The 15,589-nt window shown below is 46.7% G+C and overlaps 1 protein-coding gene across 1 annotated transcript in view; it reads right to left on the bottom strand.

Annotated features, from left to right (window-relative positions):
* Nucleotides 1-13,425, bottom strand: part of cdr2l (cerebellar degeneration-related protein 2-like) — a 118,639-nt gene extending 105,214 nt beyond the window's left edge. The window contains exons 1-2 of the mRNA XM_068058672.1: nt 13,095-13,425; nt 5,862-5,974 (exon numbers count right to left, since the gene is read on the bottom strand). Coding sequence (XP_067914773.1) covers nt 5,862-5,974; nt 13,095-13,176 — 195 coding nt within the window. The 5' untranslated portion in view covers nt 13,177-13,425. The remainder of the gene's footprint in view (nt 1-5,861; nt 5,975-13,094) is intronic.
* Nucleotides 13,426-15,589: the final 2,164 nt, after the last annotated feature.

Below are 15,589 nucleotides of genomic sequence, written 5' to 3'. Positions count from 1 at the left end.
TGTTTTCCTTAGAACAGAGGAGGCTGAGGGCTGACTTTTAATTGAGGTGTACAAAATTATGAGTGGAACTAGATAGAGTAGACAGGAACTGTTTCCCTTAGTGGAGAGGTCAATTACCAGGGGGGCAAAGATTTAAGGTGACTGGTAGAAGGATTAGAGGGGACATGAGGATAAACATTTTCACCCAGAGGGTGGTGGGTGTCTGGAATTCACTGCCAGGATCGGTGGTGGAGGCAGAAACCCTCAACTCATTTAAAAAGGTATCTGGAGCTGCAGCTGAAGAGCTATAACCTGCAAGGCTGAAGGTGGGATTAGCTTGGGCGGTTAGTTTTTTCAGCCGGCTCAGACATGATGGGCTGAATGGCCTCTTTCTGTGCCGTAACCTTTCTCTGGTTCTAATCCTAACGTGAGTGTAGGAACAGAGACATCTGGGGGTATATGTGCACAAATCAATGAAGATGGCAGAACAGGTTGAGAAAGTGGTTAATCAGGCATACGGGATCCTAGGCATAGAGTACAAAAGCAAAGAAGTTATGGTGATCCTTTATAAAAAGACTGGTTTGGCCTCAACTGAATATTGTGACCAGTTCTGAGCACCATAGTTTAGGGAGGATGTGGAGGCTGTAGAGAGGGTGCAGGAAAGATATACGAGAGGTGTTCCAGGGATGAGGAATTTCAGTTATGTGGATAGATTGCAGAAGCTGGGGCTGTTCCCCTTGGAGAAGAGAAGGCTGAGAGGTGACTTGACAAAGATGTTCAAAATCATGAAGGGTCTGGACAGAGTAGAGAGAGAGAAACAGTTCCCATTGGCGGAAGGATCCAGAACCGGAGGAAACTGTTTTCAGGGCTATGGGGAAAAGGCAGGGGAGTGGGACTGGGTGAGTTGCTCTTGCAGAGTGCCAGCAGGGGCACGGCAGGCCGAATGGCCTCCATCTGTGCTGTAGCCATTCTATGGTTCAAGGCAGCTCACCACCACCTTCTCCAGAGCAACTAGGGATGGACAATAAAAACAAGCATAGAGTTGCATATGAAATATTGGTACATCAAAAAGAGAGAGAGAGAGAGAGAGAGAGAGAGAGCCAGGTAGTTACAGGCTGGTCACAGCAATTCTCATTTCGGCCAGGCCATGGGAAGGGCTGGGGGGAGTGTCTGTGCAGCAGTAACAATGAGAAACAGGCAGTATGGATTTAGAAAGGGAAGATAATTGCCTGCCAAACCTCCTTGAGGATTTTATAGATAGAGGAACTCCCCCAAATATAGTTTAGATTGGCACAAAACTTTTGACAAAGCTCCAAATGAAATAATTCCGTTTAATATCCACACGAACACATGGGACTGGGTAAGAAGTTGGTTTAAAAAATAGGAAATCATGAGTACTCGTGAGAGGTGTAGGTCAGATTGGGGAGGGGCTGAGTGGAGTCCCATGGTGGGGGCAGTCAGGTTGGAGGGAGGAGTGTCTGAGGACAGTTTCGGAAGGTCAAACTTCAGAACCCTGCTCTTTATCATCTAGATTAATAATTTATGGAGACAAACACAAGAAGAAAGGCGACAAAATTAAGATAGGGAGAGCAGTAAAGATAAGAAAAGATTCTTTCAATCAGTTGCCTAGCCGACCAGACAGGTGGCACGTGGAAAGCAGGATAGATCAGAAATCGAAACAAACAATAAGAGTAGTTCCATGGGAGGGAGGGTAAGACTGTCTCGGACTATAATAGACAACATCTGGGCAATAAGAAGACACCAGCACACTGGGAGATCGGACAGTTGGATACAAGACATGCTGAGACTTCACAATATAGGATTGAGAGCAGATTTAGAGTACTGTACTCTTTACTTGTCACAACAGACAGGGGGTGGCAAGTGAGCACAGAAATAGTGAAGAGGGTGAGCTACAGGAAAGAATGAAGCAGCTGAAAATCCACACTCTTAAAGGGGCATCCTCAAAATACTAAATATTAAAGGGGATGGAGGAGGGACTATTACTGTGGAGGAAGAAGGAACTTGCATTTATATAGCACTTTTCATAATCTGAGGACGTTCCAAAGTGCTTTACAGCCAATGAAGTATTTCTGAAGTGTGGTCACTGTTGTAATGTAGGAAAGGCAGCAGCCAATTTGCACACAGCAAGATCCCATAGAGAGCAATTCGATGATGGCCAGATAACTTTTTTGTCATGTTGTTTGAGGGATGAATATGGTCAGGACACCGGGGGTCCTCTCCTCATTTCGAATAGTGTCATGGGATCTTTTACTTCCACCTGAGAGTACAGACAGGCATTACTTCAAAGAAGAGCAGGGGAGCTCTTGCTGGTGTCTGGGTGAAGTATACGGTACTTGCCTTTCATAGCACCGGGTGAGCACTTTGCAGAACCCCTCCATTCAGTCTGCAGTCGTGACCATGACCTTTCTTTCCTCGGCCTCCTACATTGTTCCAATGAAGCTCAATGCAAGTTTGAGGAACAGCACCTCATCTTGCGATTAGGCACTTTACAGTCTTCCAGACTTAACACTGCTTTTCACATTTACACCTGCTCTAGACCTATCTTTTATTTCTTTACTTGTCCCATAACCATCTCCTTTTCTTTTGCACCATCATCCCTTTTGATATTTAATCTCTCCTGCCTTACATCCTCTCACAGACCTTCCCTTCTGTTCTCCCCACCCTCCTCTCCCTGCCTCTGGACTTGCTTAAAACCTGTTACATCTCTAACGTTTTACAGTTCTGACAAAAAGTCATGAACCGGAAACAATGACCGGGATTTCACGAGGAGATGGTGTCTCCGTCCACCAGCTGGAAAGTCAGGGCGAGCCTGCCTCCGCTGGGCCTGGAAGCCACACTGTTATTTTGCGGCCCTTAATTGCCGTGGTCGGGACTTCCGTCCCTTAGAGCCAAGAAGTCCCGCCTCCAAGAGCTGTCAGCCAATCAGAGGGCCAGCCACTCCAGTCCCAGCAGCACCACCGGGAGCGGTGGCCACTGCTGGTATTGCACCCAGCAAGAGCAGGAACAGTGGACGTCACCCTTCAAACAGGTAAGTGGGGGTCAGGCCTTGCTGGGGACAATCGGCTAGGCCCCACAAGGGGGAGGACGGTGGGTCAGAGAGCAGGGCGGGGGGGGGGGGGGGGGGGGGGGTGGTGAGGCGAGTAGTTTTAGTGGGGGGCCTTCCATGGGGCACAGCATGCCTGATCAAGAGGGCCCACCGCACCCCCCCCAGCCTGCAAGGAGGGCACCATGTATTACTGGACAACCTCCCAGGTGGCAAAGTGGTCCTCCACCGCTGGTAAAATACCAGCAGCAGCAGGAAGAGGTAAAGGCCTGATTGGGTATGAAATTGAAACACGACCCGGGCCCGAACCGACCACATCCAACTCGACCCGGGCCCGAGACCTTTGATTTTTTTCCCACACCCGACCCGACTACCGTAATAAAGTTAATTATATCAAACAGGTTATTGTGCTCTACCTTGTCCAAATGTTGTGATCCTCTGTTCTGGCAGCACGTTTCCCGCCTTGATGTCTCGGCTGAATGTTCAGATTTTGAAGATTATTTCCCTCCCTGAGCAAGGCAGCACTGTGTCCATGTCCAGCCCGACCCGAGCCCGAATGCTGGACCCGGAAGAAAGACCTGACCTGACCTGACACATGTTGTCAGGTCGGGGCAGGTAGCCATGCTTTAGGAAGATGCCATTAATTGGCCACTTATGGGCCTCAATTGATCTAAGGGCGGCGGGCCACTTGTGCCACCTCCCCTGCTGCTGGTGAAATAGCAGCAGGGGCGGGTAGACGACGGGCACGGCAGCCTCATCCCGCCTCCCACTCAATTTTACTGCCTCCCACCTCCTAGCAAGCTCCCAGGGGGCCGTAAAGTCCCGGCCATTAAAACTGTTACTCTCCCCATGGATGTTGCCTGAGTGGCAAAGAAACTGTTTCCACTGGCAGAGGGGAAATCACATGTTTAAAATATTTGGCAAAAGAATCAGAGGCAACATGAGGAGAATTGTTTTTATGCAGCGAGGTATGATGACAACAGAGGTCGCAGAGGGTTAATGTAGTGTACATGGACTTCCAAAAGGCATTTGATAAAGTTCTACATAACAGGCTTGTCAGTAAAGTTAAAGCCCATGGAATAAAAGGGAGAATAGCAGCATGGATAGGAAGTTGGCTGAGTGACAGGAAACAGAGAGTAGTGGTGAATAGTTATTTTTTGGACTGGAGGAAGGTATATAGTGGGGTTCCCCAGGGATCAATCCTTTTCTTGATGTGTATTAATGACCTAGACTTGTGTGCACAGGGCACAATTTCAAAATGTGGGGATGATTCAAAACTTGCAAGTATTGTGAACTGCGAGAAGGATCGTGATCGACTTCAAGAGGACAGAGACAGGCTGATGGAATGAGTGGACAAGTGGCAGATGAAATTTAATACAGAAAAGTGTGAAGTGATTCATTTCGCCAGAAAGAACGAGGAGAGGCAGTATAAAATAAAGGGTACAATTCCAAAGCGGATGCAGGAGCAGACAGACCGGGGGATACACGTGCACAAATCTTTGAAGGTGGCAGGACAGGTTAAGAAAGTGGTTAAAAAGGAATAAGGGATCCAGGGCTTTATAAACAGAGGCATAGAGTACAAAATCCAGGAGGTTATGACGAACCTATACAAAAGACTTGTTCAGCCTCAGCTGGAGTACTGTGTCTGGTTCTGGGAGCCACACTTTAGGAAGGATATGAAGGCTTTAGAGGATGCAGAACAGGTTTACAAGAATGGTTTCAGGGATGAGGGACTTCAGTTCTGTGGATAGTTGGAGAAGCTGGAATTTTTCTCCTTGAAGAGAAGGTTGGGAGGAGATTTGATAGAATGAGGGGTCTGGACAGAGTAAATAGAGAAACTGTCCAACATGGCAGAAGGATTGAGAACCAGAGGACACCAATTTAAGGCGATTGGCAAAAGAACCAGAGGCGACATGAGGAAAAGCTTTTTTTACGCAGCGAGTGGTTAGGATGTGGAATGCACTACCTGAGAGTGTGATGGAGGCAGATTCAATCGAGGCTTTCAAAAGAGAACTGGATAATTATCTAGAGAGAAACATTCTGCAGGGCCACGAGGAAAGGAAGGTAGAGTGGGACTAGATGAGTTGCTCTTGCAGAGAGCCAGCACGGATATGACAGACCAAATGGCCTCCTTTTGTACTGTAAAGTTCTGTGATTTTATAAAATAAAGTTTAAGCGACTAAACACAGACACTGAAAATAAGTCAGCTTATAAATGGTGTAAATAAACAGTCAGCCCAGCAGCACTGGAACAGAGCAGAGATGGGGTTAACATCCTGGATTACAGACCCTCCCCCTATGAGACCTCTGACCAATCGAGGGGCCTGTGTGCAAAACCATCACCTTTTTCCACCTTTTAGAAAAGCCTACTGTGTATTTCCAGCATTTTCCACTTGTTTAAGTCAGAGTGTCTGTGTGATAGAGAGAGCATCTTGGAAGATCAGGTCTCTACCCAACCTCCTCATCTACCTTCACCCTGAGCAATGGCAGTCCTCCACGGGTACCTCTTGCAAGCGACCTTTCTGTGTCACTGGGCTATTCAACTGTGGGGGCGGCATAGGCAAGCTGTTGCTCATCCCACATTCCCTTTCCAGCAGGACAGCGATTGAGAGTTAGGAATCCTGGATGATTGTTCTGCCCTTTCCCAACCCTGCCACCTCTCCACCATCCTGGGAATGCTGAGGCCAACTACTGGCCATTTCAACTGGGACTGGATCAGATACAGTAACTCAGCACCGACAACAGATGGAAGCTGGGATAAGCTGGTCTCAATGTCTCGGTATAATCCTGTGACTTGCTGCACCACAAACAGCTCTTACCTCAATCTCCTGGACCTGCTCCTGATTGGTTGCATACATCTGCTGCAGTGAGTCCTCCAGTTCCTTGTTACGTTCGAGAAGGGTTTTCCCCAACTCTGCTGCCAGGTGCAGGTCTACAAGAAACACAACATGGATCGTTACAGTGCAAAGAAAGAAAGATTTGCATTTATATAGTGCCTTTCACAACCTTAAGGCAGCCTAAAGCATTTTACAGTCCATTAAATACTTTTGAAGTGTGGTCACTTCCGTAACATCGAAAACAAAGCAGTTAATTTAAGCACAGCAAGCTCCCACATACATCAACGTAATAATGACCAGATAATCTGTTTTATGATGTTGGTTGAGGGATAAATATCGTCCAGGACACCGGGAAGAAACTCCCCTTCTCTTCTTCGAATAGTGCCATGGGAATTTACATCCACCTGAGTGGACAGGAGGAGTCTTGGTTTCATGTCTTATTTGAAAGACGGCAACTCTGACAGTGCAGCACTCCCTCAGCTGGCGTATCAGTCTAGAATCAAGTCACTGGACTGGGGCTTGAACCCACGATCTTCTGACTCAGAGGTGAGAGAGTTACCTGTAAAGAATTAATTCTTTATAAAGCAACTTTCACATCTGCCTGCTAAGTAATTTTCAACGTTCAGTGGGAATTAAGTTACTAGGCAGAAACTTTAGCTGATAAAGCATTCTGCTACATAGTTTTCATGTCCAAGCCCCATAGATATCTCAGCTGTCCTCCTCGGGATGAACTCATCCAAGGACACATCTGCACAAGGCAAGTAATAACTGGCCTGTCAGGAGTCTTGGGGTCCCTGTAACGGTCTCCAGTGGAATGACTTGACAACTCTTGTTAAAACTGAAATTCATTAAGTGAATAACATGATGAAGTAACAGACAAATTCACACTGGGGAAGTTATATAAAGAGGGGTGTTAGAACAGAATTCCGCAAAGCTTGGCAATTCTTACCCTTGAGCTCGAGAACTGTGAATTCTCCGGAGTATATGTGCAATTATTGGTATTAACATCTTTCATGGTTGCCTATTGCCTATAAAAACCATTTGAACTTATAAATTTGCAATGTACGAGCAACCAGACCCTCAGATACCACAAAAATAGCAGACACCAACAATAAGAAAGAGACAAAGAGACAGACTGTGGGGAGAGAGTGAGGGCAGTGGGATTAGTTTGGGATTGATACTGGGCATTGGGGAGAGAGGGGGACAGTGGGATTAGTTTGGAATTGATTCAGGGTTGTGCGGGGAGAGTGGGGCAGTGGGATTAGTTTGGGATTGATACAGGACTTTAGGGATAGAGTGGGGCAGTGGGAATAGTTTGGGATTGATTCAGGGCTATGCGGGGAGAGTGGGCAGTGGGATTAGTTTGGGATTGATTCAGGGCTATGCGGGGAGAGCGGGCAGTGGGAATAGTTTGGGATTGATTCAGGGCTATGGTGAGAGAGTGGGGCAGTGGGATTAGTTTGGGATTGATACAGGGTGATGGGAGGTGTGGAAGCGAGTGGGCAGTGGGATTAGTTTGTGATTGATACAGGGCTATGGTGAGAGAGTGGGGCAGTGGGATTAGTTTGGGATTGATTCAGGGTGATGGGGGGAGGAGAGTGGGGCAGTGGGATTAGTTAGGGATTGATACAGGGCTATGGGGAGAGAGTGGGGCAGTGGAATTAGTTTGGGATTGATACAGGGCTATGGTGAGAGAGTGGGGCAGTGGGATTAGTTTGGGATTGATTCAGGGTGATGGGGGGAGGAGAGTGGGGCAGTGGGATTAGTTTGTGATTGATACAGGGCTATGGGGAGAGAGTGGGGCAGTGGAATTAGTTTGGGATTGATACAGGGCTATGGTGAGAGAGTGGGGCAGTGGGATTAGTTTGGGATTGATACAGGGTGATGGGAGGTGTGGGAGCGAGTGGGCAGTGGGATTAGTTTGTGATTGATACAGGGTGATGGGGAGGAGGAGAGTGGGGCAGTGGGATTAGTTTGTGATTGATACAGGGCTATGGTGAGAAAGTGGGGCAGTGGGATTAGTTTGGGATTGATTCAGGGTGATGGGGGGAGGAGAGTGGGGCAGTGGGATTAGTTAGGGATTGATACAGGGCTATGGGGAGAGAGTGGGGCAGTGGAATTAGTTTGGGATTGATACAGGGCTATGGTGAGAGAGTGGGGCAGTGGGATTAGTTTGGGACTGTTCCAGCGAAGAGGCAGCATCGAGATGATGGGCTGAATGGTCACCTCCATGCTACAAAGTTCTAGATGCAGCGTCAAAGTAGCACCAAAACAATTAGATCTGACGTGACATCCAACAAAGCAATTCTTCCCTTGTTGGGTTACATTCCCGGTAACCTTCTACAGCCAACACTTCACCAGGGAACAGGCGACCCGAGGAGTCTGGATTCACGCCTCCAATCATCACGTTATTACAGTAATGTAGTGGTTATGTTGCTCGACCAGCAATCCAGAGAAGATGAGCTCAAATCCCACTATGGCAAGTTTGAGACGTTGAATCAAATTTTTGAAAATTCCAAGCAGAAAGCTGCTACCAGTAAAAGTGATCATGAAGTTATTATGTTGTCGTAAAAACACAACTGGTTCAATAATATTCTTTAAGAGGAAAACCTGTCGTTCTTACCCAGTTTGGCCTATTTCTGACTCTAGTTCTACACCAACGTGGTTGACTCTTAGCAAACCATTCAGGGCAACCAGGGAGGGGCAATGAACGCTGGCCTTGCCAGCGATGCCCACAAATTGAGAATTAGTTTTTAAAAATGGTCACTAAAATAGACCAACATAGTGTTCATATTAAAAAACACAGTGCCAAGCAACTACAGAACAATTAGTCTTCCGTCAGTTCCTCGTAAAATAACGGAATCAATTACCAAGTGTAATCTTGAGGATTATCTGTACAATAATCATCGAGTTAACAGCAATCATCGTAGATTTAGACTGGGCATCCTGGCTGACAAACCTCCTTGATTTTGTTAAGGAGATGATAATATAACATGGGAAGCCCCATGACTCTACCTTGATTTCCAAAAGGTTTAGGATTTCAGATTTCCAAAAGGTTTTAAATTAAACTTTACTCACATGAAAGGCTATTTAATTAATTACAAAGCTGAGAGATAATCAGGGTAACCCTTGGGGAATGCATAAGAAGCCTACTGAAGGGTAGGAATCAAGTTTCTGTTAAAAGGATTGACATTTGGTGGATGGAAAATACTGAGTGGGCTCAATGGTGGGACATCAACTGTTTCATAATTTACATAAATAGCCTAGCTTCAAAAAGTCGGTGTAAATTGGTCAATTTGCAGATGATACCAAGCTGGGACAAGCAGTGGATAAAGAGGAAGCAGCCCAGAAATTACAGAGTGAGTTGGACAAAGTATGTAAGCTGGAAGAATGATGGCTGAATTGAATTTAATGTGGACAAGTGTGAAACACTGACCATAGGAAGGGAAAACGTGCAAGACACAAACTCCTAGATGGAGTGGAAATGGTCGAGGATGAAGTGGAAAGAGACTCAATATTCAACATGTGTAATCAATGGAATGCAGCAGTCAATGTCCCAGAGGATGTTGGACTATATAGACAGAACCAGTCAGAGGAAACCACGATCAAACTGGCTCCAGTTCTGGGCGGACTGCACCTGGAGCACTGGCTCCAATTCTGGGCGGACTGCACCTGGAGCACTGGCTCCAATTCTGGGCGGACTGCACCTGGAACACTGGCTCCAGTTCTGGGCAGACTCATCCATAATTATCTTGTGACTACATGACGGAATTGAATCACAGACATCAAGAAAGTCCCAAGTTTGATCCTGGGGCTCTGTGGAGTTAGCACAGTCCCAAGTTAGTCAGGCCTATAATTGTGAGTCTAACATTGGCCTCACTGCAAAGCTAGAGAGGGGAGCAAACAAAAGCCTGCAGCCAGGTTTCTGCTTGCAATCCAGTGACCTCTGCTGGAATCTGCAGGTCCACAGAGGCCAGTGCGAGCCAGAGGCTTGGCTGTGACCCCTCCCTCCTTGCTGGACTGGCATGTTGGCATTCACTGTTTGATCCAAGATGTGAAGAATGGGTAATTGGGACAGGCAGCAGAAAGTTATAATGATACTAATTCCAGGATGTGGCACCACTGGCAAGGTCCATCACTAGTTGCCCTGAGAAGGCGGAGTTGGTATTCTTGAATCACAAGTGGTTTGATACAACTGAGTGGCTACTTCAGAGGATGTTAAAGAGTCAACCACATTGGACTGGGGCTGGAGACACATATAGGCCCAATCGGATAAAGATTGTAGATTCCCTTTCCTACTAGTGACATTCATGAAGTAGTTTGGTTTCTTCCGACTATTTGACAGCTTCATGGTCACTTTTACCGACACAGATTTTTAAACCAAACTTAAATTCCCAAACTGGCAGAATGGGGTTTGAGTTCACCACCTCTGGATTACTATTCTTGTAACACAATCTTACCGGTAGAATTGATATTCCACCTTACTTAGTGCAGTGATACCAATGCTCAGTCACAGTTGAACAGCTTGCCAACACACACAGTCCAGACCCAATCTACCAGAGTCAGTCAGTGATTGAAGCAGAGTGCAAGGTTAGACAAAGGGTTGAAAAACAGGTGGATAAAGTGTATCAAAGCAGGGCAGGGACTTGGGATTAGGATACTGCTCATGTGGAGGATGAACATCAACAGGGACTGGTTGGGCTGAATGGCCTGTATCCGTACTATACAGTACTTCCATCAGGAAATCAGTGTGTGATACACATACTCTTAATTGATTCCCTCAAATGGGTTTCACCATCAGTGACAGATCTGTACCCTGTACCCCAGTGTTATACAGTGACAGACCTGTACCCACCAGTACTGTACCCCAGTGTTATACAGTGACAGACCTGTACCCACCAGTACTGTACCCCAGTGTTATAGTGACAGACCTGTACCCACCAGTACTGTACCCCAGTGTTATACAGTGACAGACCTGTACCCACCAGTACTGTACCCCAGTGTTATAGTGACAGACCTGTACCCACCAGTACTGTACCCCAGTGTTATACAGTGATCGACCTGTACCTACCTGTACTGTACCCCAGTATTATACAGCGACTGACCTGTGCCCACCAGTACTGTACCCCAGTGTTATACAGTGATCGACCTGTACCCACCTGTACTGTACCCAGTATTATACAGCGACTGACCTGTGCCCACCAGTACTGTACCCCAGTGTTATACAGTGACAGACCTGTACCCACCTGTACTGTACCCCAGTGTTATACAGTGACAGACCTGTACCCACCAGTACTGTACCCCAGTGTTATACAGTGACAGACCTGTACCCACCAGTACAATACCCCAGTGTTATACAGTGATCGACCTGTACCCACCTGTACTGTACCCCAGTGTTATACAGTGACAGACCTGTACCCACCAGTACAATACCCCAGTGTTATACAGTGATCGACCTGTACCCACCTGTACTGTACACAGTGTTATACAGTGACAGACCTGTACCCACCAGTACAATACCCTAGTTTTTTTTTAAAAACAGCTCCAAACACTTCATTCAGACACATCCCAAGTTTGGAATGGTGATATATTGAACTGTATTGCTGGGTGTTTGTCACAGTTTATGTGGACACACTATAAACATTTCACCCCCATCCACACCCCCACCCCCACCCCCACCCCCCCAAAGCCCCATAGCTATCCCATGACTCTTGAAAAAGCTCCTTGTATTTTAAGAAGCTGCTGAATTGTAAATAAAGCTCCCATCCTCTGTATAAATGCACCATGACATGAATAACTAGATTGTGAAGGTCAAGTGTGCTTGATCTACTTAAGGAGCTTGCGTCATATGATTGAACCTCGTGTTGGGTGAGTGTTGCAGCCCATCAGAGTCACATTTGTTCCTTGTACAAACATGGACTGTCCTTAAACATAAGCATTTATTTTTAAATCAGCCAAACTATGAAATTTCAAGCAAATAGGAGCCGAGTTCCATTCTCTCCTCATCAAACCAGAGTATAGACTGGAGGGCCACAGGAAGCTGAGCAGCAGAACATAGCCTCCTCAAATGACAGCATACTCAGTGGATAATTCTCTTCCACAGCAAAGCAAAAAAAAATTCCTTGGAGAATTTAATTAAAATATTCATGTACTAACCCACGAGCTGCAAACACTGGCTCTTGCACACACCATGCAAAAAATAAATCTCAACCTGTATCCTCCTATTTCAAGCTAGCACTTCAGTGCCAGTGAGAGATTGGGCTTTAGCACCCACCCCCGTGGGCAGGTTGAACAGGCTAGAGGGGCCGAATGGCCTACTCCCATTCCAATCTTCCTCTGTTGCAAACTAACTGATACTCTCAGCTTTATTGTGACCCTTGATTTTGTCCCAAGGTGACCCCAGGTAAAAAGAAACTAAATCTGTCTGTTCCATTTCCGGGACTGTGTGGATTTGCTGGGACCATCCCAGGATGTGAAAGGTGCAGAAAAATCACTCTCTGTCCCTCTGGCCTGATCTTTCATTTAATTTGTTTATCTGTCCTCTATCTCCCTCTCCTTTGCGTCTCTCTTCACCTCCCTCCCTTTTAATATTTACAATGAATCTCCTCCCCAGGCACATCGCATTTTCTTGTTACTCCCACCCCCTGCTTACAGACCTCATCAGTTTTTTGTTCCTCACTTGCTTTCCCTATATACTCAAGTCTCTCTCTCCCTCCACAGTCTCTCCAGCTTCTCTCTCTCCCCTTGCCCTCCTTCCTCTCCCCTCCCCAGCCATCCTCCATCTTACACTTACTGTCTGGATGTTTCATTCCTTTATTTCACATGACATGAGCAAGGATTCAGTGAAGTGCCTAAAACAAACACCTCAATATGCTGGGCAGGTGCTGACACTTTTAACCACCTGGGAACTGATTTGCAAAAAAATGTGAGAGAAGCTGCTGATCAGTTTGAAATTCTCTCTCCTCCCTCTTGCTCTCTTTGTCCCTTCTCTTACTTCCCTTTCATCCATCTTTAGTTCCACTCCCACCTATCTCTACACCCTTTCTGTTCTGATGTCCTCCACTTCAATTATTTGCCCCAATCTTTCTTCCAACTCTCCATCTCTACCAGTGCCTTCTTTCCCTCCATCCTTCCTGATCCTTCTCTCTGTCTCTTTACCATTCATTCCCCACCCCCCCCCCCCCTCCCCTCCCTCCACCTCTCCCCCGTGCTCACCTTGCTCCAGGTCCTGCTGATCATACCAGGGCTCATCTTCTTCGGTCTCGAAGTCGTCCATGCTGTGGTTGTTACTGATCATTGGGAGGGCAGGCTGCAGTCACTGAGTGTCCTTGCTGAAGATGCTGTTCCTTGCTGTGGTCCTGGTTGCAGATGATAGCCTGCGCTGGGGATGCAGAGCCTGCTGCCTGTGTTTGGAGTGGATGCTTTGGTCCCAGTGTTGCTCCTGACCTTGATCTGGCTGCAGACGCTGCGCTCGGCGGCTCCAGCCCAGTGCTCAGCCTCCGACGTGGCAGTGGCAGCTGTGGGCTCAGGGCTCCAACTCAGTGAGTCATCTCCATCCTCCACAATCCAGAGGAAAAATCTACAAGTCGAAGACAAGAACTCACCAGAGCCTCCAGCTTGGTTTCCCAGCTCCTCACTGCCATCTAGCAAAGTCAGCAGCAACTTACAACTCCCGCAATCCTTAACCCTTCCACCAACCCCCTTAGCATGAAGAAAATTTCCAACATTGCAAACGTCTTAACCCCATCCAACACTGGGAGAGAAAGACAAAATCAGCCCCCACTTTATCCATCAAGAAGATTTGCTGGAACTCTCCCTCAGATTCAATCCCAGTCTATGTTGTTAGTTGATGTGAGTTAGGACAAAGGAAAGGTTTGAATCTGCCTTCTCATAGAATTTATTTAATTGAGTTGTCAAGAAAGTATATTCACACATATGTTCTATGAGAGCATGCTATATTTAAATGTGCATTTAGCCATATATTTTACAAATCCCTTCAGTTCTGCAGGAAAATGCACAGACGTCGCATGAAAACAGGATCAGTGTGGCTGCGATGCCCTCCATGGTGGAATATCATCCCTAGCTACAATCGCTGTCTAGGCTGACCCATGAAGGCCTACAGGAGGGCTGTAGGCACTGGTGGAATCACATCCAAGAGACAGCAAGAACTTGCATTTCTATAGCACCTTTCACAACCTCAGGTCACCCCAAAGCAATTCTGAAGTGTGGTCACTTGTAGGAAACACAGCAGCTAATTTGCGCACAGCAAGCTCCCACAAATCAGCAACAAGCTAATGACCAAATAATCTGCTTTAGTGCTATTGGTTGAGAGATAATTATTGGCCAGTACAAACTTCCCCATTTTAATGTCAGCACATCTAAAGTCCAAAGCAGGACTTAGAACCCACAACTTTCCTGACTCAGAAACAAGACTCCTATCACTAAGCCACAACTAACATCTATTATTCTCTAATTACAATTTCTAGATATTATCCAGCTGCTGGTTAATTCTCTGTCACTCATTTCCAAAGCTTTTAAATTTCTGTCCATATTACTCAGGCATTAAGTCCTAAGTGGTATGAACAACACATTTTAAAATGTCATTTCCATTGGACGCACGGCTGAAAATGTTAGGATCACTTTACAATGTGACATACAATTTGGTACCAGACTGGACCTAATCAAGTTATACTGTACAATGGTGTGGTTTGATCAACCTCGCTTATAAGACATCTTTCTCCGCCAGCTCCAGATTGTGGCATTGTTCTTTCTCTGTTGCCTTGAATTTGCGTAGAGTTTTTAAGGGTGATTTTCCACTGTCAAACCCTCCCTCTCACAGGCTGCTAGTGAGGTGCACTTGTCAAGGCTTCTCAATGCCTGATTATATTGTCCTGGGCCATGCCCACCCACACCCTGGCACAGTCTCGCCCAGCCTGGCACAGCCTTTGTGTTGGGAACTGCGGTAGGAAGATGAGGGGGTCCTCAGTGAGCTTCTGTCCACTGTCAGATGAATTCTGGGGATGATGTGGGAAGAGAGACACATTATGCACAACTGCCCCTGAATCCTACCTCTTCTACAAATGGTCAAGGCCAATTACCGCCCCATCAGTCTACTCTCAATCATCAGCAAAGTGATGAAAGGTGTCATTGTTAGTAATATCAAGTGGCACTTACTCACCAATAACCTGCTCATTGATGCTCAGTTTGGGCTCTGCCAGGACCACTTGGCTCCAGACCTCATTACAGCCTTGATCCAAATATGAACAAAAGAGCTAAATTCCAGAGGTGAGGTGAGAGTGACTGCCCTTGACGTCAAGGCAGCGTTTGACCGAGTATGGCATCAAGGAACCCTAGCAAAATTGAAGTCAATGGGAATCAGAGGGAAAACTCTCCGCTGGTTGGAGTCATACCTAGCACAAAGGAAGATGGTTGTGACTGTTGGAGGTCAATCATCTGAGCTCCAGGACATCACTGCAGGAGTTCCTCAGGGTCGTGTCCTAGGCCCAACCATCTTCAGCTGCTTCATCAATGACCTTCCCTCCATCATAAGTTCAGAAGTGGGGATGTTTGCTAATGATTGCACAATGTTCAGCACCATTCACGACTCCTCGGATACTGAAGCAGTCCGTGCCCACATGCAACAAGATCGGGACAACATTCAGGCTTGGGCTGATAAGTGGCAAGTAACAATTGTGCCACACAAGTGCCAG

Source organism: Heterodontus francisci, chromosome 26 (genome assembly GCF_036365525.1).
Source record: "Heterodontus francisci isolate sHetFra1 chromosome 26, sHetFra1.hap1, whole genome shotgun sequence".
NCBI lineage: Eukaryota > Metazoa > Chordata > Chondrichthyes > Heterodontiformes > Heterodontidae > Heterodontus > Heterodontus francisci.
This window is presented reverse-complemented; position numbering and strand designations above follow the sequence as displayed.